The sequence below is a fragment of the Rhododendron vialii genome, chromosome 10a, assembly GCF_030253575.1.
Source record: "Rhododendron vialii isolate Sample 1 chromosome 10a, ASM3025357v1".
NCBI classification, from domain to species: Eukaryota; Viridiplantae; Streptophyta; class Magnoliopsida; order Ericales; family Ericaceae; genus Rhododendron; species Rhododendron vialii.
Genome location: NC_080566.1, coordinates 10,577,960 through 10,604,739, shown reverse-complemented (window position 1 = coordinate 10,604,739; position 26,780 = coordinate 10,577,960). Strand labels below are relative to the sequence as shown.

Below are 26,780 nucleotides of genomic sequence, written 5' to 3'. Positions count from 1 at the left end.
CTGATCGAGATTTTCATCAATTTTCGTATGTTGTCTCAATCTTTACTCTGTTGCAGGCTTCTATCTTCTTGTGGCGAGTATTGTCAAGTCATGCCGTCACCTAACGGTTCAGAGCATGTTCTAGCCGGTATTTCATCTCAAACACTTCCCATTTTTTAGTTCAAACATGGTCATACTTGGGGTCATGATCTATCTATGTGGGGCTAGAAGATTCATAACCAGATGATGTGTCATTTATTGATCTTCGATGACTCTTTGATTGTCATTCCGACTCTTGATGGTTTTGAAGGTGGGCTTCTAGTGACATGCCTTCTTACTTAAAAATTGCAACTGTCCTTGAGGGCCTTAGAAACGACATGATTAACTTCTGCCTACTGTTCCAACTGAGATTCTACTTAACCAAACTTGGCAAAAAAAAAAAACTTATAGGGAGGTGACAGAGAGTGGGAGAGAGGGAACGAGAAACCAAAGCTGATTTTTTGCTCATTTTGCATATGATGATATCATTTCCTTATATTTGATACCCTCCTTTGTCATAAAAGAGGAAACACGTGTTTAAAGAAGTTTTATAATTACAAACCATAAATGACTCACAAAATATCCTGACAACTTACTGCAGCTATTGAGGGGCTCGAATCCTCCCAGGTTGAGGATGAGTCACTTCATCATCAAATATAATTGTAACCAGATCAGTTAGAAGGTGAATTTACTTCTCACGGGGATCCACATTAAATAACATAGTGTTCCTTCTACCAGGCTCTTGGATGATCTCCATAGGAGATTCTTGCACTCTCTTGGAACGGGTTTCCGTTAGACATTGCATCCCACTAGTTGACAAAAGGAAATAAACCCCCAAAGTTAATTCTCATGGTTTGTCACATGTTAACAAGAGAAAGATGTAACGTTCAAATGAGGAGAAATAATTCAAGTGTCGCAAACCTGGGATCGCGTCTTTGTGTTACTGAGGAAATCAAACAAAGCTTGATATGGCAGTGGGAGCCGAAGGGAGGTAGCAGCACTGACAATCAAATGTCCAGGTTTGTATTGTACTACTGTTCCGTGTGATCGCCAAGCATTCATGTTGATTTCCTTATTTTGGTGGTTTGCTATTTAGTTTTTGCCCTTGCATTATTTGTAATATCCTTTTCAGCCTAGTCTATGTCCATAGCTAACGCAACTCTGTACCAACGCCTTAACTACTACTTATTTAACAGCTAAGTGATTAAACCAATTCTTTTTATAGAAAAAATAAGTAACCACCCTTTTTGCATTCATTTTAGTTGCATTCCTAATTGTCAGTGTCGATAACATACAAAACCTGCTTTGAGATCAATCCAATTGCATTCAAACAGATTGAGAATTGCAGAATTTTGTTAACTTTGTCATAAAATACTCTCTCTTAGCACCTGAGATGCACAAGAAGTAAATTTACATGGATCTTTCATTCTGGCTGAAGTACCCATGTTGATGTGTCCGAAACTCATATCTATTTTGACACTCGGAATCCTCTATTTGTAATCATATTTACAGAAAAATTAATGTCAAATTAACTAGAAAAGCAATATTTCTAGTCTCATATGGACATGAAAAAGCAAAAACATATTTTTCTTAACCCCTTCTTTTTTAAATACATTTCTAAATATAATTTATGGTACATAATCTGAAAAAATTACGCAATATATACTAAAAACAAGTGTTCAGGACGTGTCCCCGTACCCATACCCAATTTGGGAACACATATCCGAGTATTAAGATTTAAGTTTAGGAAGGTTCGATGCTTGGACTTGCACCTGCACCCGATACTCACCCGAGTCCATGTAAGATAGCTTGTAGTAAGTATCTTGCATGCATGGTACCTAATCGGTAAATGGTGCCTTACGCGGATGCGGTATGTATGTGGTTTATAGATGTGCTCAATATCACCAGCTTTGACAGTTTAGATTTATTGCTTGCTTCCACAAATGTGGTGCGAGCTCCATTGGAGATGTCATGTTCATGCGTTCGCCCCTAGATGCAAGATGATCTGGAAACTCAAATGACCATAGTTTGGGAATCTGAAAAGAAAGAGTCAGGTTGTAGATAACGCATAAATCATAAAGCATATAGCTTGGGATTCTTGCAACCAATAGTTGTTGAAGTTCAATGACCAATAGTTGTTGAGTCCTTTCTTGATCACTACTTTCCTGCACCTTAAATGGCTCTCTTTCGTATGTTGTGCAATATACTCGCGTAAATTGCTGATTGTCAATTATAAGTACGTGTGTAAGCCTTTTCCTTCTCTATCTTATATCCTTGCTCTTGTTGTTTGCAGCTCCATTGAGGGTTCAACGAGGGATCAAGAAGGCAACAGCAGTGAATCAGACAAAGCCATTGACTGGAGAAAAGAAAACAACCAACCAGACACCTTTGGAAGTTCAAGGCGATGAGAAAATGGTGTGTCCGACTGTACCAACAATGGTGGTGATGAAATTCCCTCGTTGACCACCACTGCCTTAGGTTACCGAAATGAAAGCGAAATTTGCTCATTTCAGGAAACTCGATGAGTTGGGAACACGCGTGTTTTGGAAATCTTCAATGTGCCAGGTTGTGTTCAAGAAAGTCTCCAGTGCTCAGGCGGCATATAATAAAGCTTTATTTTGCAAAATGAATGTAAAGATGGATCAGGTGAAGCAAGCAAGCCGGTTGAGGAAGAATCTCCCAATGCAATTCCAAAATTAAAGTCCGCCCTAAAGAAGTTGCCAGATGATGAATGGGTCAATTGACAATATTACCAAAGCTGACAATGCCATCAACAAGAAATATTGTCAAGTGGAGGCTAAGAAAAACGAGAGCAGTCAAAGTCCTAGTTCCACCACCAATGGTGTCTACATTTCCCCGCAAATGATGATCCTTCTGATGAAATGCAGTGGCATTGTAGCTGATTTGATGAATTCATCTGCATAATGTGCACATGGAGCAATAAATAGGCAACACATAGGTAACTTATTTATAATGATATTAAACAAAAGCGGGGTAGGATTCATCCCTTCCTGCTTGCATAGCGTGGTGTTTAAGGTGTTTATCCTCCTAAATTAGCCTGTCAATCTGGCTTTGGAGAGGTTATTCTTTCTAGTTTCTACTTCTATAACTCGTCCTGATCTGAGCAGTTGTCTGAATTGTTAGTGAAGGCCAAAACCTTTTTTTTTCCCCTCTTTATATCACTGAAAACAAATTTTCTCTGTCTATGCCCTTCTATAATCCAAGTTATACTCCCTGTAATCTAGCTTTTGGTGGATAAAATAGGAAGTTTTTCTGATGGAGAATGAGTTTCTCACAATATTACCATTGTCTTAGTTTAGTTTTCTTCGTTTGATCTCTTAGATTCTATCTCAAACATTTGTCTCCTCAACTTAGTAGTTGGTTGATTTTTTTAGTAAGTTCCGCCATTTTGCATTTTTTTATTCTCACTTTACGACTCTCAATGGTGACAGGGAATTTTGGATATTTACTTGCATTCATCTCTTTTTTATATTCATGAGGGTGACTTAGTCATTTGCTTTCCTTTTTTAGGGCTGTATTTTTTTAGTTATGTTGTACTCTCTCTTTTTGATGCTAAGCAGTAAGACCTACATGGTAATAGTTGCAATAACGACATACTCCATCAATCATGTGAGGTCTGGAACCGCTAAATCAGGCCCAATATATTAGAATCCAACAATAGCCCCATAGGGGGCACAAATAAATTAGGAAACACTCCTGTGTAGGATAATTAGTTCTTGCCTTTGGCAAGATTTGACCCCTTGACCTCTCAGTAGAGAGTGTACAAGGGTGACCAACTAGGCTTAGTGCTATTTGGCTAACTCTCTATACTTTGATGAATTGTATGCAGCCACTTATGACTGCGTCTCTTTGTTCTCTTGTTTGACAATATGTAACCCGTCTCACATCTCCCTGCCAAAGCGATCCTGTATTCCCAATGTTGCAACCTCTATTATTATTTTGTAAGGCCTAGACCAGCATTTTGCAGTTTACTTTGGACTACACTTGCATGGCTTTAATACACCAGTTATGTGTCGATATGCTGTACTGCAATTTTTTCCAAATTATGCCAGGGGTGAGGATGTCATACATAATACATTGTGTGTGGGGAGATGTAAGCTCATAAATCTAGTTTGTAACTCTTTACTTTTTTCACATTATGGGTCAAAGCTTGAAAGTCACTTGATTTGGATGAAGTTTTATTGAAACAATGGAATCTGAATTTGATCTGTAGTTTCTAATGAGTGTCCAAAACGGGTTGGCAGCCTTAGAAAGATGAACTTTGCTACAGATTTAATTTACTCACTATACAGTTCTAGTTTTAAAACGCTGTCTAAGCATGTCAAACCACATCCGATGGTCCTTTCTTTCTTCAAGGTACCATTGAATGTTGAAGAAGTCCACAGTTTGAAACAAGGGGAGTACTTTTTCCTACTTAATAGATATGACATACCGTTATACTGAGAATATATCTCCTCGACCCCTCATGACACTTGTTGAGTAGATAGACTGCACATTGAACTGCTCCTCATGTTTTGAACATACTAGTAGGAGAGGTAAGCCTAGATATGGAGGAGTCTGCCTTAATTCTTTCCCCCTAAGTTAGTAATATTGGTGTGCTTACGTGATTATGGTGATTTTAGGACATTTTCGGAAGAATGTTGTCAGTTGTTCAGACGAGTCCTCGAGCTGTCTGCATTCTCTCTGCTGTTGGTTCGGTTGCAATCGTAGATGTGTCTGGCTGGTTACTTTGGCAGTGGTGTTTTAAGATACGAGGCATGATCTGATTCTTTCTCTCTCTCTCTCTCTCTCTCTCTCTCTCTCTCTCTCTCTCTCTTTGAACTGACTTTTCTGTGATGAACTTTTTTTACAAGCTTCTAATTGAGATACTTTTCCTTTCTGCTTTGCTAGTTGGAATGGCTTTTATTTTAATTACCTCTCTTTCCTCGTATTGTTACTGATTTGGGTAACGATTGCAGAAGAAAGGACCTCTAGGGTTGCTCCCAATGGTCGCCGCAAGCGAAGGAGAGTTTCGACAAATCAGACTGTGTCCATGGTGATGTTTTCATTAACCTGGAGGTTTCTAGCGGTTCTATGGTAATAATTTGAGATTTTCTTTAGACTTACCTGATGTGCATTTTGCTTTATGTCCTAGGTTGGGCTATCATCTTGTAGGACATGTATTTAATTAGCTGACCCCATATCGTATCTCTGAAGTTATTGGCCGCACTTGGCTTTTATTTTAATCACCTCACTTTTCTCGTTTTGTTACTGATTTGGGTAATGATTGCAGAAGAAAGGACCTCTAGGGTTGCTCCCAATGGTCACAGCAAGCGGAGGAGAGTTTCAACAAATCAGACTCTGTCCATAGTAATCTTTACATTAACTTGGAGGTTTCAAGTGGTTTTACGGTAATAATTGAGATTCTCTTTAGACTTGCGTGATGTGCATTCTGCTTTATGTCCTAGGTTGGGCTAGCATCTTGTAGAACATGTATTTAATTAGTTGACCCCATATCATATCTCTGAAGTTATCGGCCACACTTGGCATTTATTTAATCACCTCTCTTTTCTCGTTTGTTACTAATTTGGGTAATGATTGCAGAAGAAAGGACCCCTAGGTTGCTCCCAAAGGTCGCAACAAGTGGAGGGGAGTTTCAACAAATCAGACTGTGTCCATAGTGATCTTTACATTAACCTGGAGGTTTCTAGCGGTTCTATGGTAATAATTGAGATTTTCTTTGGACTTACGTGATGTGCATTCTGCTTTATGTCCTTGGTTGGGCTATCATCTTGTTGAACATATATTTATTATTTTTCTTGTTTGCTTGTGGCAACTGGCTGAGTATCTTCTTCTTTCTGCTAATAAAATCAATAAATAAAGAAGTTAACAGTTCTCGAGTCATATTCATAGTTTCCACATCTGCAAGTTGCGAGGGCATCAATGGTGTCCAATCAAAATTCACACATTGCAGAAATTTGCAATTTAAAGTCCGATGAACACGATTTTAGGTATGATTAAGGTTCTCGCCGAACTCTTCAAAATGAATGGAGCCAATCATCCAAATGTGATTGGAAAATGGCAGGAAAATTAAAAAATCCATGGAGGGGATATCAACTCCCCTTGTATACTGGGGATGCATAAAAGTTTCTCTAGGCAAAAGGGCTAGTGAAAAATACTAGCAAGGTTCAGGCAGTCAGCAAGGACATTCCCTCGTGGATGGGGGAATTTGCACTGACTAAAAGATCATCACCTTGTTCGGCACCCAAGCAAGCAAGATTATCGGCACCATGTATTTCTAATTTGTCTTGTTTGCTTGTGGCAACTGGCTGAGTACCTTCTTTCAGCTAATAAGAACAATAAATAAAGACTCGAGTTATATCCTATAGTTTCCACATCTAGGAGTTACGAGGGCTTCCTATGACATCCAATCAAAATTTACACATGGTTGAAATTTGCAATTTAAAGATTGTTATAAATCTGTTTTGGCTAAAGTCTGCATGATTTTCAAAAGGTGATTAATAGTTAGGAGCGAGTTTTTGTTCAATTTCTTTTACCCGGAAACTTTGCATGTGGAAAATATGCTAATGGTGTCTGATTCATCTTAGGTTTGGGAAGACTAAGAAGGGTATTATGTTAAACGAAAATGAAATCACGTACTGTTTTCTTTTGCAGGCTTCCTTCATGGTGTGCTGAGTATTTGTTTTCAAATTCGGATACAGTTTCAGAGTATGTTCTAAGTTCATGCTGTCAGGAAATCATTGCTGGAAAGACTAGCATTGGTGGACCTATTGTGAAGTGATGGTGTCCAGCTTACCTCAAGCATGCAGCCGAGTGTGCCCAATTTTTATCTCAAACACTTACGAGGTTAGTTTCAACATGATTGGCATTGCTACTTGCTAGTTGCTGTCATGCTTTATATAGTTAGACGAGAAGAGGCATCACTGCATATTTTTCGTGGAATATTGGTTCATTGGTTTTGTCACATTGAGGTTTGCTTGGACTCTTGATTTTACTTGAACATGGGATTCTAGTGAAGTGCATTCTTCATTCTAAGTAGTTCTCTTTTTGTGAGGTTGTTTGTAGAAGATGGTAATATGTTCTTTTAGTTGATATGTAAGTTAGTTCGTTGTTTCTTTTCATCACAGAATAGGGTTGCACCATTTAGGCTATAGCAAGGCATAAAGTCAATTTGAAAGCAGTAGTCCTACTACATACAAAATGTATTCTAGAAAAATGCAGGCTAAAATTGACCAACCAAATCTCATCTTTATACCGGCAGAAAGAAGTGCCAATACTTAACCCAATCTGGGACGAACTGAAAGTTGACTTTACACGCGCAACCAAAAAATAGTTGATAACTTGAAATTTTAGGTAGTTTTTTTCTACGCATATATGAGAATTTTTAGAGCTTTTGTGCGCCTAAGGACTTGCAGGGCCGATTCCATAGAACATTTTCAAATCAACTTAAAAACTAGTACAACTAGTGTGAATATTTGGTGGTTTACAGGGTCCAGGCACCCCTTGTGTCCGCCAATCACATCATTCTGGATTAATTTTCTCTATAATAGCTCCCTAAGTCTACATACGAACTCTCAACCACGACTCTAGACACAACTGCTTTCGGAGCCGTTATTCTTGGTCTTTCTGGAAATCCTGTAATTTTCCAATTTCCATTATGATATGGCTTGGATTTCCCATTCAAGCCCCAATACCAATCTACCTACAATATTAAAGATACATTCTAGGCGAGTTTTTACACCTATCTTCTTTTTGATGCAAATCCATCTTGAATTTGTTATGTATTGGTGGTGTTTAGGAGAACATTCCGATCGAGGAAGTCTTCAAGCAGTTAAAATGTAGGAGGGAAGGTTTGTCAACAGAGATAGGAGAGAAGAGACTCCAAATCTTTGGCTTTAAAAGGCTTGAGGAGAAAAAGGCACAACTTTTCTTAGATTTCTTTATTTCTAATTGAACTTTTGAGCACTATACTTTTTTGATGCTGAACTGTTTTTTATGAAATTCCTAACAGGAGAGCCAGCTTCTCAAGTTCTACGTAAGCAATGATGCTCTTCTCAGATCTTAATTTACTCTCCCCCTTCTCTCTGCATCGAACCTCTCTTGCTTTGCCGATTGCCCGCCGGTTTTCACTCTTGAATGTAACCCGTTGGCTTAACGGCAAGGTGCAGTCCCGGTGGCAGGTGGTCTCCTGCTGATTTCGTCTCTTTGGTTTATCGGTTATCGCCTAATGGCAACGTGGCGGCGTGGTCTCCAGATGTTACAGTTATGAAGGTGAACGCCGATGGTGGTGTCTGGTGATGTTCGGATTGGTGTTGATGGATGACAATGGTGGCATGCGACGGGCGTTATGGAACCTTGGTGGTTGGATTCTCAGACCGTTTGTGAGAACCAAATCAATTTTTTTTGCACCGTATTAAAGATCTCAATGAGATCTATCAAACAAGATCCATAGTGATAGGAAAATTATTTGCGTAAACACATGATTTTTGAGCTTGAAGTTGCCTTATACAAAAAATAAGACTGTTGCTATGATAATGGGCGCCGGCGGAGGGAAATCGTACCGGCGGCCGCGCCGGGCCGTCTCCGGCCATTGGACGGCCGATCCGAGCCGTCCAAAAATTCTAACAAAAAAAACCGAGGGGGCCACCGAGGGAATCAACGGCATCCGAGGTGTGTAGGGTGCTTGATCCGAGCACTCATTTTCCGTGTATATGTGATGATCATATATACACGGAAAATGGGTGCTCGGATCAAGCACCCTACACACCTCGGATGCCGTTGATTCCCGCGATGGCCCCTCGGTTTTTTTTTTTAGAATTTTTGGACGGCTCGGATCGGCCGTCCGGTGGCCGGAGACGGCCCGGCGCGGCCGCTGATACGATTTCCCTCTCCGGCGCCCATTGGTTCCTATATAATTCTGAAAAATAAGCACCTCCTTCTTATTTTTTGGGGAACAAACCTTCTTATTCAACAAAAAATAAGTTCTTATTTGGGTTGTGGAACACAGCCTTAATGTTCCTTGTGAAGTTTTTCTTAATAAATTTATTGCGGATAAAAAAAAAAAATGATGCTCTTCTCAGACTCACAAATCCTTTGCACTACCCCATCTCATCTCGGAGACCAAGCATTTGTCGTCAACAAAATTTGGGTCTGAATTTCTGATACATCCATCTAAGCAGCACTTCTTCAAGAAGAGGATAAATTGGGAGGCTCAAAAAGGGGAGAAAAAAAAAAAAAACCCCCCTCCAAACTTACAAAACAAAAACAAAAAACACGAAAAGGGGTCTAAAAGCATCTTTAATGCGTGAAGGTTCCAACGGAAAGTTTTGCATTCGAGTAATTCTCCAACCTCGATGGACAAATTTGAAGCCAAATAAGTATGATATCAAAGGATATTTGAGATTAAAAACACTATTAATACTCCATCCGTTTCTTTTTAAGTGTCCTGCTTCGTAATTCCAACTTATTAAGAAGACATCATCATTACATCTTTCACATCAACTTTTTCCTCCACTTTCCCTACTTACCTATCATCATTACACTTTTACTCACTAACTTTTCAAAATAAAATCTACTTTTAGGGACAAAATAGATAATATACCAACTTTTACCCTCCTAACTTTACAAAATGGACACTTATTAAGGGACAGCTCAAAATGGAATACTGGACACAAAAAAAGGGACGGAGGGAGTATTTAATAGTACCATTGATTGGAGATTTAGAGGCTGTTGTGTGCAAAGATATAAGCCTAATAGGTTTAAGTGAATAAGTAGTCCTTGATAAAGCTCAATGGAGAAAAATGATTCATGTAACCGATCTCAATTATTGAGACATAAGACTCAGTTTGGTTTGGAATTCCACAAATTTAACATTTCCGTTCAGGGTCAGACCCACGTTTGGGCACATGGGGTCATGTACCCCCACGCATTTTTTTTTAAAAATAGTAAAAAAAAAGTTAGATATAAATACAAAAAATAGTAATAAAAATACAAAAAAGTCCCTTACACTAGTATACACCATTAGCATGGTGTAGTGGTCATCACTGATTGTGAAAAGTTCTAGGGGCTTGAATTCGATTCCTAGGACCCTCCATCCGTTGTTTTTTCTTTATTTTTTCCATTTTTGATCTACCTCTTTTCTTTATTTTTTCATTTTCATTTTATCTCTTTTCTTTATTTTTTCATTTTTGTTCTACCTCTTTTATTTTCCTCCCACAATATCTTTTAGTTTACTTGCCTACCGCGATAGTTGAAAGTGTATTTTCAGCCATGAATATTGTGAAAAATCGGTTGCGAAGTAGAATAAGTGATTAATATTTAATGGTTGAACGATAATTTAGAGGTATACATACAAAGAAATATTTTTTAAGATTGTGAATAATATGTGCCCCAGTATAAATCATAGCGAAGGAGGGGGGAGTCTTCTCTTGAAGGTTATGCAACAAGAGTCCATGAGGGAGGAAGATGAATGGTTTTGGCGAGAGAAATGAGGGATTAGGGAGATGTTTTATGGCTTTTTCTCCCAAAAATCTAAAACTTAACGATTAGGTGTGCACCAAATAGGGACTTGAGGGTGTTGTAGTGCACCCCCGCACTACATGTGCAGTGCGGGCAATCTGATTGTCCATCTCGGCAATGGATGGCTCGGATTTTCATTCGAACAATGGATGACTAAGATTTGTAAGAGTTCGAATTAAATCCGAGCCGTCCATACTAAGATGGACGGCCAGATCAGCCACACTACACCGCGACGGGTGCACTACAGTCTACAACCACTCCCATTCCACCAAACAGGACCCTTGTGGCCTAAAATGGTGTATCCAGAACCATCCCAAAGCGACGTCATTTTGGGGCATAGCACGGAGGCTAGCATCTCCCCAGGTCCGATTGAAGGAGAGCAGGTCTTCTCAAGAGTTACAATGTATTTGTAGTTTCTAATTTGAGGAAACAAAACATAATTAAAAAGTACAAATTTCGAGATTGCAGTCATTAAAAAAATCGGTAAAAAAGTCGTTATACACCTATATTGCTTGAAGTGATAACGTTAAAGATTAGAGGTACAAATAAAGTTAAATGCTAATTCTTTTTTCGTCTCCTACGCAGATGAAGGAATGAATTTCGATTTTGGTTGTCTCCCCTACGGAAAGAAAGGGATTAAAACACAAAAAATTTATTATATTTTTGGCTCATTGTTGGATCTCTAGCTTGAGAGAGAATTAATGAAACTAATAAAATCTAAGCAAAATAAGTAGAAAATTAAAGTTTTTTAATTCATTCCATTTATGGTCGTACCTTATCATTTCCTTGTTCGGAAGCCTTAATTTGTGAGTAGAAATGTAGTAATTCTTTCATTCGTCGATTGTTCCAAGATTTCGATAATAAAAAAAAAATCTAAGAAAATTTGGGAAAAAGGTTATTATCCTCGTCCTCACCTAATTTCGGTTGCTTCTATACTATATTTCCTGTTTAGCTTTAATAAACTTCACACTTTTTTAAAAATCCAATGCAAGTTAAAGATTTCAATAATTAAAAAAAAACATTAGAAAAATCGGGAAAAATGTTATATCCTCCTCCTCACCTAATTTAGATTAATTTGCTTCTATAATTTATTTTCTGTTTAGCTTTAATAAACTTCACACTTTTTTTTTTTAAATCCAATGCAAGTTAAAGATTTTGATAATTTAAAAAAACCTTAAAAAAATTGGGAAAATGATTATTATCCTCCTCCTCGCCTAATTTAGATTGCTTCTATACTTTATTTCCTGTTCCACTTTAATAAACTTCACACTTTGTTTTATTTAAATCCAATGCAAGTTACTATAGTTGACCATCCTAGATTTTGATAATTAAAAAAAAATCAAAGAAAAATTGGGGAAAAGGTTATTATCCTCTCCTCACCTAATTTAGGTTGATTCTATATTTTATTTCCTGTTCTGTTTTAATAAACTTCACACTTTTTTTTTTAAATCCAATGAAAGTTAATGTAGTTGACCATCCTAGATTTCGATAATTTAGAAAAATCTAAGAAAAATTGGGAAAAATGTTATTATCCTCCTCCTCATCCAATTTAGGTTGCTTCTATACTTTATTTCTGTTCTGTTTTAATAAACATCACACATTTTTTTTAAAAATCCAATGCAAGTAATTAATGTACTTGACCATCCTCCGAATTTGGGTCCAAAGAGGGCTTCGTCCCAATGGATTTTCCATTCGTGGTTTCTTGGAAAATTTGGGGTTTAGGTCTCGGATGGACAAATGAGTACTCTTAGCATTGTGGATCGATCTCGGGTTGGGGTTTGATGTCATCATCCATGTTCCTATTAATCTTTGTAACATTTTCAGAAATTAATAATTTTTTTTTTTGCCTTTCAAGAAAAAAAAGTCATGCATTTCATACATCGGTGCATATATCTTTTTAAATTAATAAGAGAATTAAAACATCTATTGTAAAAAAGGTTTTTATCATTATCTCATTTCCTCTTATGTTTCTAAATTCCTTTAAATTAATTAAAAAATTAAAACTTCTCCAGCACAAAAAGTTTTTATCATTATCTCTTTTCCTTATTTACATAAAATCAAAACAAGAAAAGAAAAGAAACAATAATGCTTTTCAGATTTCTTTCTTTTTCTAGTTAATGCTCATTATCTCTTTTTCTCATTTACATAAAATCAAAACAAGAAAAGAAAAGAAACAATAATGCTTTCCAGATTTCTTTCTTTTTTCTAGTTAATGCATAATAGCATAACAACGATATCCACTCTGTGTTTATCTTAGCATATTTTAATTCTTTCCAAAGTTAATTAAAAAATTAAAGATCCCGAGATAAACATTTTCATTTTAAATAATCCAAGTGTGAACAGGTCATGTCATCATTTGATTCCTTTTGTTGGTTTCGAGGCTGCCTGCAGTCGCTCTCTCTATATATACCCCACAAGTGTACGCGCAAAGCCTCCAACGGCTCTGATTAGGATTTTGTTTATAAGTCTATGGTGATTTCATCAGATAACAATGGCGACCGAGACGAAGGAGAAGACGACGATAGCGAAAACGAATACCATAGTGTTTTCGACTATTGCTTCAGTGATTTACCAAAGGTTTGCGTCTTCTTGCACCTTAGATTTAACTTCTTTATCTCCTACTCCAGTGGCTGGCAGTAATCGATATGTGCTTAAAATCATTTGATCTGATTGGTTTGGATTGAGCACGTGTGTGTATATGCATACTCTTAAGTGTGGTTTGATCGTAGTTCACTACCCAATTTTGTTAGTCATGCATTGTAAGAGACACGGAAAAAAAGAAAGCCTTCCTATTGGTACCGATAGGATGACTACCGATGGGGTACCGACGGGCACGCAAGGCCCACTCCGGGTTCTGCGCGAATGATCCGAGCCCTTCAGAGTGGGCTTGTGAAAAATCAGCCCAATCCGATATGTATATGTGTAGGTTATACATATCGGATTGGGCTGATTTTTCACACGCCACTCGGGTTTTTCATTATATTATTGAACGGCTCAGATCATTTGCGCAGGACCCGGAGTGGGCCTTGTGTGCCCGTTGGTACCCCATCGGCAGGGAACCCGGCGGTCCCCTTAGCATTAGTGCAAAAAAAGAAGGCAGCATTTTTAACCTTTTAATTCGAATCTTTGATATGTCATGACCTCTTCACAAGATCCTGGTTTTCTGTTCTCAGGACTATTGGTCATATGCTACTGAGTGCTCAAGGGTTAATAAAATCATATCAACAACATACATAAATGGATCTGGGAAAAAAAATTAAAGAAATGTTGGATGACAGATTAGCTGGGTCTACGTAGTCGAAGAAGTGTATCCAAATGTTCTATTTGACGAGAACTTATGTAAGCGTGGAAGACATGGAGTAGTTGTTTGCTTAAGGGCTCTACTGAGTGTCGGGTTTTGCCCCTTCGATTAAGATTTTCAAATAAAGCTACTGAGGTTTTAAAGAGAAAAGCCAAATAAAAAAAATCTATTAAAACATATGTTCAACTGATTTGGTCAAATGGGGTAAATGCTATCACTCGAAAGATGAAACGTGCCACAAACTTGGAAATTATTTCTTTTGTTCTTAAAATAATAATTTTTCATAGTTATGCTCTCTCATTGTTTCTCGTTTTCGATAATAGTATTGGGCTTCCATCTTCATTTTCATTTGTAGTATTGTATTTTGTTTTGGCTTCTGTATAAGCAACTATTAGCTCAAACAAGATGGTTGTTTGGTGACGGGACATGATATGTCTAATAGTAAGATATGCCATCGAAATTGAATTTGGTTTTCTCATTTTTCGTCCATGGGTTTGTTTAATAACATCAATACTATCAAACTAATGATGTCCATTTTGGAAAGTTCATGCATGACGATGGAGTGACTGCATATAATTTCAACAATCCTTAAATGTCACTATTATCCACTTGTCCATGTTATACTATGTTCATTCGAGAATATCGCGAGTTTGTTTGAATTGTTAGTGCCCATAATAAGATGTCAATGAATGCTCTTTTGTATATTGCTATCTTCTCGTGTTAGTATCTCTCTGTGTCTTTATATATATGTATGCATTGATCAAATTGGAACTTACTCGACACCAAATCTATGGCAATAATATGGATTAAACTCAAAATTCAGGTTTACCCGCCCTTGCTCAAGACCATTTACATCGTCTGAACCCTGGATCTGGTTGTCTCAGGTAATTCCATGTTTCCTACAGATTTCGTTAGCATAGTTGATGTCCCTCCTAATACTCCATACTTCCCATTTCCCATTGGATTAATATGTATGCTCATTGAACTAAATATGTGTTTGTCTCCATTCTGATAAATGCTTGAAGAACAATCATCGTATCTTGTTTAATATGTCTGAAGCCTCGGGACGGGTTAAATTGCCCTTTTTTGGGGACTGGAGCGTTGTGAGCGTAATTAGGCTTATCCGATGCTGCCCTTATGAAAACTCATCGAATTCTATTGGATTCACTGAGTAAGTATCCAGTTTTTCCACCAAATTTTAGGGATACTAAAAATTCATACGATAGGATGCTTTTGGGACCATAAATTTTAGAAGGCTTTAATTGAGGTCAAACTATGAACAATACATCCTTTGCAAATTTTAAGCTTGTGTATTGTTCTGTAGAGTAAAGAGATGTCCTAGTGGAGGTTCCACAAACCACCCCCCCCCCCCCCCCCCTTCTCTCTCTCCGATGAAGAGAAAACAAGGAGAAAGGAGAGATGAGGAGGAAAAGGGCACTTGAAGGAACAACTCTTTGTACCAATAGCTATGCTAAGAAAAAGAAGGAAGAAGTTGAGGATCGAAGTGAAGGGAAATAAAGGAAAAAAGATAAGATAGATGTTGACGTTAGAAATGGTTTTTGCTTAATACTTACGATATTTATTTATTTTTATTTTTTTTATGAAATGTGGTAAATGCACTTCAGCTTTTGGTTTTGATTTTCTATCGATAACAAGATAATAAAAGTACTTATTTACAACATATCTTTGGAATATCCATGTCTCGCGATATTTATATTGTATTATATATGTATTGTGTATTTGTGTCAATCTATGAAGCACACCTTTATATGGAGGTCATGTGTGGTGTCCAACAATTTTCAGCCACCAGGACTCTTTGGACCCATGTTGTACACTGAAATTAGAGGTGTTCTATTTTTCTCAAACATCTTTTTTTTTTTTTGTTTATACGCACTCTAGGACCCTATGGACGCTCATGGGACACTTCGAAGGTGTCAAATGAAATGGTAGGCCCAATTGAAGCTTAAGAATGTCTTAATTCGTTGATGGTTGAGCGATGACAAAGATTCATGTGAACTGTGAAACGGTTTCTGTCGGAACACCTCATTGAATGTTGTGACACAATAAGTGCAAACGTTGTAGAGTCTTATTTTCTTTATTTTTCATAATATCCTACGATACATGAATATGTTTTTTCAGACGTGTCCCCAACATGTTGGACATCCAAGTTTTCGAAACTTGCTTGTTAAAAAAAGAGTCAGTCTCGTGTCACGTCTATGCTGATGCTATGTGCACTAGGGACATAGATGTTGATGAGAACTTTTTCTAGCATATTTCTAAATATGAGTATTGAATGTACTTTAAACTTTTGTGTCCATGTATGTAAATATCTAACAAAATTAGTCAGAATGGGAGTTGCAATGTCTCGTGTCTGAATTAGAGGAAGTTTTAGAAATACTCAATATCATACTAGTGCATAAGTTTTCCCTTAGTAGCAGGATCCTTCTAAAATGGGTGCGGAGCCTAGACGGGAACTCAAATCGGCACTCCCAAGATGTGAGCTTGCTCCCATCAAGACTAAAGCCTGCTCCTAACTAAGATGGGAGCTTATTGGGTTGCTAAGGCAGTTATTCTCTTACTTTTAAGGGAGTTTTGCCATTATGGAAATGAGAATCATATTAGTCAATAAGTTTTGCAAATTGAGAATATATTACTTCCAATAATTACACTTTAAGATTAGGAAAATTTTCAGTATCACTTTTTCTTTAATGGTTAAGTATTTAAAGATATGTTATATACATATTTTTATATAATCTATATACGCTCCATAGGCGCTCAAAACCTTAGGAGCTTCTAGGTCCCTCCGCTTCCCTGCACCCATTCCTGCTTTCGCTCCCGCCCCCGCTTCATGCTACTATGGGTTTTCCTATTGCTACACTTGGTACAACTGGTTTTCTTGTCGGAAGACCACATGTGGCATTAGCTCTTGAGGAGCATGCATAAATACCTTCTTTCCTCCTTGAAGTGGGAATAACTTCAATGCTGGGTGACTGAATGAAGGGTATTAATAGCTTTTATAGCATCATTTATCCTTTTGATGCTTGTTCTATGCTGTAAAGTCAAATTGTTTTGCACCTAATAGTGGTAAATAGCCTTAAGAATCTCACACGTGGAAATGATTTGAATCCGAATAGTACTAATTAGGCTTAAGTATCTCACACATGGAAATGCTTTTGAATCCAAAATTTGCCTTAGAATAGTTAGGAGTTAGGGATTATATTGGCGAGATTCAAGGAGAAAAATCATATCCACTTGGAATCCATGAATGATTATTCGTAGTGGAAGTTTAAGTGATACAAGTTATATCAACATAGGGGATTCAAGGCACTGATGTAAAGAGATGGTCACAAGAGGTTTTTGGGCAAAGGATTGCTGCAGATAATGCTAAATCGACTGACGGCAAATACTAGAAGGTTGCAACCATATGGGATCAACTGTGCTAGAAAATGGGCAACGTCAGTGGTTCAAGTTTACCGAAAAAGTGATACATATGGTGAATCCATTATGTTGGAGGTGGGGTCGACAATGCATGATTGAGGCAATGCGTTGGAGGTGTCATGGTGATGGAACAACTTGATGATGCTCGTCTGCATAGTGGCAACTAAGATCAGTGAGAGACTTATGGACAAAACAAGGTTGCTGAGTGGCTACTCAATTTTTTTTCTCCACTATATTGGATAGAGTAGCGGGTTCAAGTATGTTGCAAATATAACTATGGTACTAATTTCCATGTGTTTGAGGTGATCGACTATGATTGTCTACTATAGACTCTCAATAACAATCACCATTGAAAATTGAAGATGTTGGCAGTGACTATGTATGGAATGTATTGTAGTTACGTATATGTCTTGTAATGGGAAGAATTATGTTTTCTCCTATGTTAGTCGTTTCAACCTAACTAATCAAGACAAATGTTGCTTTCATGAGATAAATGATAGTACTACCCGGTAATATTGGTTTAAAAAGTGTTGCCTCACGTGCCTAGGCGCTAAGCAAGTGAGGCGAGGCACATTGAATAGGCATCGGCACCCTGAGGTGAGGTGCATGTCCATGAAGCAGAGTTAAGGCCCTTGAGGCACAAGCCTCACGGCGAGGTGTGTGGTGCATGAAGCTAGAACCTCACAACTTCCCTTAGATCTACACTCAAATTTCTTCATATTTCATCGCAACCATTGGTTGTTGAGTTTTAAAACATGTGACAATGCATTGGTTAAAATCCCTCTAACTAAAAAGGCTCTAATCGTTAGTCCTCGATGAACTGAATGAAACATAGAAGCCAAACTGTTTAAGTCTTGAAGAAAACTTAGCCAATGTGGAGGGTTATGAATCAAATGACAAAGAAGATGATGAAGTAATTGGTGTTGAAGATTAGGTGACTATGATTAGCTATTTGAATGCCATTATCCATATTTCTATGCGTTCGAACTAAATGTTAGGCATTAGATTTTTATGGATGTTATGATTTTGTTTGTATTTTGATTGGGAATGCTATAATTTATGGTATTTGAAATTGTAGAATCATTTACTTATGTTCAATTTTTCCCTATATTAAAAATGTAATTATTTTCTAGGACTTGTGCCTCACTTTGATGAGGCATGTGCCTTGCCTTGCCCCTAGATGAACATAAAGCCTTTTAAAACACTCATGGCATTCTGTAGCTATTTTTCTTGAACGTATAGTTGATTGTGCAGTGCAAAAATACAAGGAAAGGTACTCAGTTAGCCAATCCCAATTGAATTGAATGAAGCTTAGTTTTAATTTGGTTAACCAAGGTTCTAAAAGTTGCTAGGCACTAGTTGGGCGGTCGGGCACCGCCTAGCGCCCAGGTCAATTATTGGCGCCTATGGCCTTAGACATTAGGTAGATTTTCCATTTTTTAAATTTTTTTTTAAGATTTTCTCCTACCTCCTCCCCAAGTTTGAGAGCAAATAACATGGAAACTAAGTACTAATGCGAAGTTCAACATCCAAAGTTCAACCAAATGAAACTAATAGTACCAAATAGCTAGTCTAATGTGAAGTTTTGATATTTAGGGCTTTTGAAATTTTTGATCATGCAAGAGAATTGGAAAGATCGGAAATGTATTTATATCATAGTAAAACCACACCAAAGCCCCTTATAGTATATTACCACGACACGAAAATCCTTAAATCTTTTAAAATCATTTCGACTACCCGCCTAATCGTCTGCCTAGCTGGGGTTAGGCAGTTAGTCTTGCCTAGCTACCTAGCTGATTAATCTCACCTATCGGCCGATTAATTGGTTTGATGCCTAGTCAAAAGCTTAGGCCCCTAGGCGTGGCGGCAAGGTACTGCCTAGCGCCTAGGCACCAATTAATCGGTTGCCTAGGCCGCTTTTAGAACACCGTGGTTAACCTACTCTGACAAGGCTTAATTTGGTTTTTGATTTCACAAAACCTTACCGCGTGTTTTCTTGATATTGTCACGTTTAGTCCAGTAAGAGAAGGATAATGGTGGGATTTGGGAAGCTTTAATTGTGATGTAATCTATCGAACAACTCGTACTCTTTTTAAATTGCCAAGACGAGACTTTACATATCTTTTCAAAAATTAATAATCCATGTGTCATCAATGATAAGATATGACTTTTGTATTATGGATTTTGTTAGTAAAACGTGCAACTCGTGAAAGTTGTTGAATTTCAACCTTCCTTAAACAGATATAACTCGAACAAACGATCATCTACTATGATTTATCTAGAATCATTATGTATTGTCTTTCATCTCGAGAAATCTATCTAGTGGCAATTGATAAAAGAATCTTTTGACACTGCACAAGTTTACTTTTCCACCAAAAGTTGTATATTGGTGTGGTTTCAATGTGCCTTGCACCTTTTAATGAGTATTGCTGGAGTTAGGCTTGCATACTCTTCAAGACGTGGTTTTTAAGAGTAACATGAGCAAAATATATGTTGCGTTTTGTATGGTAAAAATTGTCCCAAGAGCTTAAGCTGTTAAGAAATGGACCGAAGTACGTTTAACAAGCTCCCCATGTAATACCGACTTGCACGTGGAGATGCAACTGTCCATTAGATAAAGCAATGCAAAATACGCATTGGAGTAGTAGAATGCAATCGGGACCAAATGCAAGTCGGGATTAAGGTGTTTGAAAATGGCAATAATTCTAAAACCACATAGAAACACACAAACTCTCTCACATCACATGTGGGCCCCCACACACATTGGAGTTGTGTAGTGTGTGTGGACCTACAAGCGATGTGAGTGAGTTTGTGTAAGTGTGTGTGGTTGTAGCAAAACTCTTGAAAATTGACCCAACAACACATAGCATGCTATTCAGCAGCGACAACCGCACACGTTTTTTTTGGGGACAAGTTGAGAAGACCCCACATATACGCAGTGTATTACTGATGCAATCAAATATCGATAGAGAACTAAAGATTAAAAAAAGAGGAGCAAACCCCATTCAAGGGGATAAACCCCCAAGAGTAGAGAGAGAACTAAGTCTCAATCAATATTTCCGTGTTCTTAATAATCAAAAGCTACCAACATAAGAGACCAACACCCCTATTTATAGACCCGAGGACTCTACTAACACTAAAGACACTAAAAGACAAACGACCCTATATTCTATTGCATCAACTACCCCCTAGCGATATTTAGTTCGATGAATGTGAGCATTAGTGTAGTTATTCACATGAATACAGTTTTTACATTCTTTTTTCCACAATTGATTATTTCACATGTCGTGTTCGATGTAAAGTTACATATTTTCTTACTAAAAGTTGAATTGTTTTCTTGTGTTCAAAACTTGGATAGTGTAAGACTATTAGAATTTTAACCTTTGTTGAAACTCCATAATAGTCAATAGAACAAAGATTAGTGCTAAAAATTACAAATCTATAATATATCATTGGAAAAGTAGCGAAATGTATAAAAGAAAATATCACTTCTTTTTGCCTTTTTGGCAATTTTATTGTTGGAAATTGACCTCTCTAACTTGTTGCTTCTAGATTGGTGCTTCAAAACTTGTCCGTTCAACTTCTTGACTTTCGTATGAGGCCTAGGGAGAGTTTTTGCAAGAAAGTAGTTTTAGAATGTAGAAAATCCTAATGCAAAATCCCAACCTTTTATGGCACCTAAGTTGCGCGAAGCGGGAACGGGAATGGAAGTGGGAGCGGGATTGGGAGTGAGGGTATTTAGAAGTTCCAAAGTTAGGGTCGCCAAAAGGAGCATGTATATAGGCATTTATCGTATATAAACATGAGAGAAATAAGATGGCCCATTATAGTTTTTTATATCAAATTTGTGGACTAAACACATAGATAAGTCTAATGCGAGACGAGAGTCCTGATATAACTAAGAATCCTATGCTTTCTTCGGAATACAACTTGTATGAGTATTTTCAAACATTGTATCTTGATTGCATAATGCATATTGAAATAGTCTGCGATTGGTTTAAGTTCTTTGGATTTGTATTTGATATGTGACATTTATTTCACTAGTGTTTTGCTTTTATATCTTAATAATTTACATTTCAATAATTTTTTCCTCTATTGGACTATAGATGAATAAAACCATAAATTCCTTTTTTGTCCCCAGAACCAATTCCTGCATTTCATGGAATGACATGCCAGAAGTCTAATTTATGTATGCGATGTCTCACGTCTCCTGTCTATGCAATATAAGCCCTTGCGATTCTGTAACGACTGATTATGGATAGTTGCCCTTATGACGGCTATTGTAACCGTCTGTTATATTGGGTTTTTTGTTCACGTTGTGCATTCAACCACAAAATCCATTGACCACTCGAATTGTTTTTGTCTGGCCTAATTGAGAAATGGCCAATCAAATTGTTTTTGCCTTAAGTAACAGAAAATGGTGCATTTTAAAACCGTTCTCTCTCCTTTTTTTTCCTTGGTAGCTTCTTCTGTCATCATCGACGAACCACTTTCTCCATTCTTCTACGTCTGATGTCACTATCTGTATTCTGTGTACCACCTGTTCCTCCTACCTCTGCTTCCCTCCTTGTTCTTTTTTTGTGTTCTTCACTCTACTTTGGTCTTCCTTTCCCGGAAAATTGAACACACCGCTGCCGATGATCAGCCCTCCTCAGCCGAACTGCCATCGTTCCCATCTTCACTAGCCTCAGCCATGGTAAGTAACTAACATATTTTTGGTCCTGCCTTCCTATAGAAGTCACCTCTTTCTCTTCTTCTGCTCGTTTCTGTCTATTTCTTCTTATGTGTCCTATGGTGTTCTTCAAACCCCTTCCACCCACACTATGGCAGCTTGCACTGCACTACCCACCGCACCCAAAATCTCATGTTTTGACAATACATCCATGCATCTCGAACCTTTTGTTCTTTTCATAAAGCCTATTGTATTTTCTTTTCACTCGAATGATCTCGTGAGAGTGGGGATGTAGTGGCTTTGAACTGTGCTTATGACTTTCATCATTTTTTGGAGATTTTCATCATTTTTTTTTATGTTGTCTCAATCTTTACTCTTTTGCAGGCTTCTGTCTTCGTGTGGCGAGTATTTGTCAAGTCATGCTGTCACCTAATGGTTCAGAGCATGTTCTAGCCGGTATTTCATCTCGAACACTTCCCATTTTTTAGTTCAAACATGGTCATACTTGGGGTCATGATCTATCTATGTGGGGCTAGAAGATTCATAAACAGATGCTGTGTCATTTATTGATTTTCGATGACTCTTTGATTGTCATTCTGACTCTTGATGGTTTTGAACGTGGGCTTCTAGTGACATGCCTTCTTACTTAAAAATTGCAACTGTCCTTGAGGGTCTTAGAAACGGCTTGATTAACTTCTGCCTACTGTTCGAACTGAGATTCTACTTAAACAAACTTGGCAAACAAAAAAAACTTATAGGGAGGAGACAGAGAGTGGGAGAGAGGGAATGAGAAACAAGAGCTGATTTTTTGCTCATTTTGCACATAATGATATCATTTCCTTATATTTGACACCCTCCTTTGTCATAAAAGAGGAAACATGTGTTTAAAGTAGTTTTTTAAATACAAACCATAAATGACCGACAAAAGATCTTGACCGCTATTGAGGGGCTCGAATCGTCCCAGGTTGAGGATGAGTCACATCATCACCAAATATAATTGTAACCAGATCAATTAGAAGGTGAATTTTCTTCTCATGGGGATCCACATTAAATAACATAGTGTTCCTTCTCCCAGGTCCTGGATGATCTCCATAGGAGATTCTTGCACTCTCTTGGAACGGGTTTCCGTTAGACATTGTATCCCACTGGTTGACAAAAGGAAATAAACCCCCGAAGTTAATTCTCATGGTTTGTCACATTTTAACAAGAGATAGATGTAACGTTCAAATGAGGAGAAATAATTCAAGTGTCGCAAACCTGGGATCGCGTCTTTGTCTTACTGAGGAAATCAAACAAAGCTTGATATGGCAGTGGGAGCTGAAGGGAGGTAGCAGCACTGACAATCAAATGTCCAGGTTTGTATTGTACTATTGTTCCGTGTGATCTCCAAGCATTCATGTTGATTTCCTTATTTTGGTGGTTTGCTATTTAGTTTTTGCCCTTGCATTATATGTAATTTCCTTTTCAGCCTAGTCTATGTCCACAACTGACGCAACTCTGTACTGACGCCTTAACTACTGCTTAATTAACGGCTAAGTGATTACACCAATTCTTTTTATAGAAATAAGTAACCACCCTTTTTGCATTCATTTTAGTTGCATTCCTAATTGTCAGTGTCGATAACATACAAACCTGCTTTGAAATCAATCCAACTCCATTCAAACAGATTGAGAATTGCAGAATTTTGTTAACTTTGTCATAAAATACTCTCTCAGCACCTGAGATGCACAAGAAGTAATGATATACATGGATCTTTCATTCTGGCTAAAGTACCCATGTCGATGTGTCCGAAACCCGTATCTATTTTGACACTCGGAATCCTCTACTTGTTATCATATTTACAGAAAAATTAATGTCAAATTAACCAGAAAAGCAATATTTCTAGTCTCACATGGACAAGAAAAAGCAAAAACATATTTTTCTTAAACCCTTATTTTTTAAATACATTTCTAAATATAATTTATGGTACATAATCTGAAAAAATTAGGCAATATATACTAAAAACAAGTGTTCAGGACATGTCCCCGTACCCATACCCAATTTGGGAACACATATCTGAGTATTCTAAGATTTAAGTTTAGGAAGGTCCGATGCTTGGACTTGCACCTGCACCCAATACTCACCTGAGCCCACGTAAGATAGCTTGTAGTAGGTATCTTGCATGCATGGTACCCAATCGGTAAATGGTGCCTTATGCGGATGCGGTTTGTATGTGGTTTATAGATGTGCTCAATATCACCAGCTTTGAAAGTTTAAATCTATTGCTTGCTTCCACAAATGTGGTGCGAGCTCCATAGGAGATGTCATGTCCATGTGTTCGTCCCTAGATGCAAGATGATCTGGAAACTCAAATGACCATAGTTTGGGAATCTGAAAAGAAAGAGTCAGGTTGTAGATAACGCATAAATCATAAAGCACATAGCTTGGGATTCTTGCAACCAATAGTTGTTGAAGTTCAATGACCACTAGTTGTTGAGTCCTTTCTTGATCACTACTTTCCTGCACCTTAAATGGCTCTCTTTCGTATGTTGTGCAATATGTTCGCGTAAATTGCTGATTGTCAATTATAAGTACGCGTGTAAGCCTTTTCCTTCTCTATCTTATATCCTTGCTCTTGTTGTTTGCAGCTCCATTGAGGGTTCAAGGAGGGATAAAGAAGGCAACAGCAGTGAATCAGGCAAAGCCATTGACTGGAGAAAAGAAAGCAACCAACCAGACACCTTTGGAAGTTCAAGGCGATGAGAAAATGGTGGGTCCGACTGAACCAACAATGGTGGTGATGAAATTCCCTCGTTGACCACTACTGCCTTGGGTTACCGAAATGAAAGCGAAATTGCTCGTTTCGGGAAACTCGATGAGTTGGGAACACGTGTGTTTTGGAAATCTTCAATGTGCCAGGTTGTGTTCAAGAAAGTCTCCAATGCTCAGGTAGCATATAATAAAGCTTTTTTTTGCAACATGAATGTAAAGATGGATCAGGTGAAGCAAGCAAGCTGGTTGAGGAAGAGTCTCCCTATGCGATTCCAAAATTAAAGTCCGCCCTAAAGAAGTCGCCAGATGATGAATGGGTCAATTGACAATATTACCAAAGCTGACAATGCCATCAACAAGAAATATTGTCAAGTGGAGGCTAAGAAAAACGAGAGCAATCAAAGTACTAGTTCCACCACCAATGGCGTCGACATTTCCCCGCAAATGATGATCCTTCTGATGAAATGCAGTGGCATTGTAGCTGATTTGATGAATTCATCTGCATAATGTGCACATGGAGCAATAAATAGGTAACACATAGGTAACTTATTTATAATGATATTGCTCTCTAAATTGGTTAACAAAAGCGGGGTGGGATTCATCCCTTCCTGCTTGCATAGCGTGGTGTTTATCCTCCTAAATTAGCCTGTCAATCTAGCTTTGGAGAGGTTATTCTTTCTAGTTTCTACTTCTATTACTCGTCCTGATCTGAGCAGTTATCTGAATTGTTAGTGAAGGCCAAAACCTTTTTTTCCCCGTCTTATAACACTGAAAACAAATTTTCTCTCTCTACGCCCTTCTATAATCCAAGTTATACTCCCCGTAATCTAGCTTTTGGTGGATAAAATTGGAAAATTTTCTGATGGAGAATGAGTTTCTCACAATATTACCATGTCTTAGTTTAGTTTTCTTCGTTTGATATCTTAGATTCTATCTCAAACATTTGTCTCCTCAACTAAGTAGCTGGTTGATTTTTTTAGTAAGTCCCACCATTTTGCATTTTTTGATTTTTACTTTACGACTCTCAATGGTGACTAGAAATTTTGGATATTTACTTGCATTCATCTCTTTTTTATATTCATGAGGGTGACTTAGTCATTTGCTTTCCTTTATAAGGGTTGTATTTTTTTAGTTATGTTGTATTCTCTCTTTTTTATGCTAAGTAGTAAGACTTACATGGTAATAGTTACAATAACGACATACTCCATCAATCATGTGAGGTCCGCAACCACTAAATCAGGCCCAATATATTAGAATCCAACAATAGCCCCATATTGGGCAGAAATAAATTAGGAAACACTCTTGTATAGGAGAATTAGTTCTTGCCTTCGGCAAGATTTGACCCCTTGACCTCTCAGTTGAGAGTGTACAAGGGTGACCAACCAGGCTTAGCGCTATTTGGCTAACTCTCTCTATACTTTGATGAATGGAATGCAGCCACTTATTACTGCGTCTCTTGTTTGACAATATGTAAACCATCTCACATCTCCCTGCCAAACCAATCCTGTATTCCCAATGTTGCAACCTCTATTATTATTTTTGTAAGGCCTAGACCAGCATTTTGCAGTATTGTTCACTTTGGACTACATTTGCATGGCTTTAAAACACCAATTATGCCAGGGGCGAGGAATCTGAATTTGATGAAGTTCATAATACATTTTGTGTGGAGAGATGTAAGCTCATAAATATAGTTTGTAACTCTTTACTTTTTCACATTATGGGTCAAAGCTTGAAAGTCACTTGAATTGGATGAAGTTTTATTGAAACAATGGAATCTGAATTTGATCTGTAGTTTCTAATAAGTGTCCAAAACGGGTTGGCAGCCTTAGAAAGATGAACTTTGCTACAGATTTAATTTACTCACTATACAGTTCTAGTTTTAAAACGCTGTCTAAGCATGTCAAATCACATCCGATGGTCCTTTCTTTCTTCAAGGTATCATTGAATGTTGAAGAAGTCCACAGTTTTGAAACAAGGGGAGTACTTTTTCCTATTTCAATAGATATGACATACCGTTATACTGAGAATATACCTCCTCGACCCCTCTGCATACATCGTATA

The 26,780-nt window shown here is 37.7% G+C and overlaps 1 protein-coding gene across 16 annotated transcripts in view; it reads left to right on the top strand.

Annotated features, from left to right (window-relative positions):
* LOC131303340 (uncharacterized) overlaps positions 1 to 26,780 on the top strand; it is a 58,580-nt gene that overhangs the window by 28,437 nt on the left and 3,363 nt on the right. Inside the window, exons 7-11 of one of the 16 annotated variants that reach the window (XR_009191954.1) lie at positions 4,998 to 5,115; positions 5,312 to 5,429; positions 5,623 to 5,739; positions 6,694 to 6,885; positions 8,051 to 8,536. Coding sequence is in view for 1 of the 16 variants with exons in the window: in XM_058330156.1 (XP_058186139.1) it covers positions 4,677 to 4,794; positions 5,312 to 5,388; positions 5,623 to 5,739; positions 22,353 to 22,403 (363 nt within the window). In the remaining 15 variants the exon portion in view is untranslated. Of the gene's footprint in view, positions 1 to 4,506; positions 4,575 to 4,661; positions 4,795 to 4,997; positions 5,116 to 5,311; positions 5,430 to 5,622; positions 5,740 to 6,693; positions 6,886 to 7,010; positions 7,111 to 7,837; positions 7,961 to 8,050; positions 8,537 to 12,952; positions 13,135 to 14,681; positions 14,743 to 22,352; positions 22,404 to 24,595; positions 25,250 to 26,780 lie in introns of those variants that run through there. The other 15 variants (XR_009191953.1, XM_058330156.1, XR_009191974.1 and 12 more) reach the window with 15 other exon arrangements.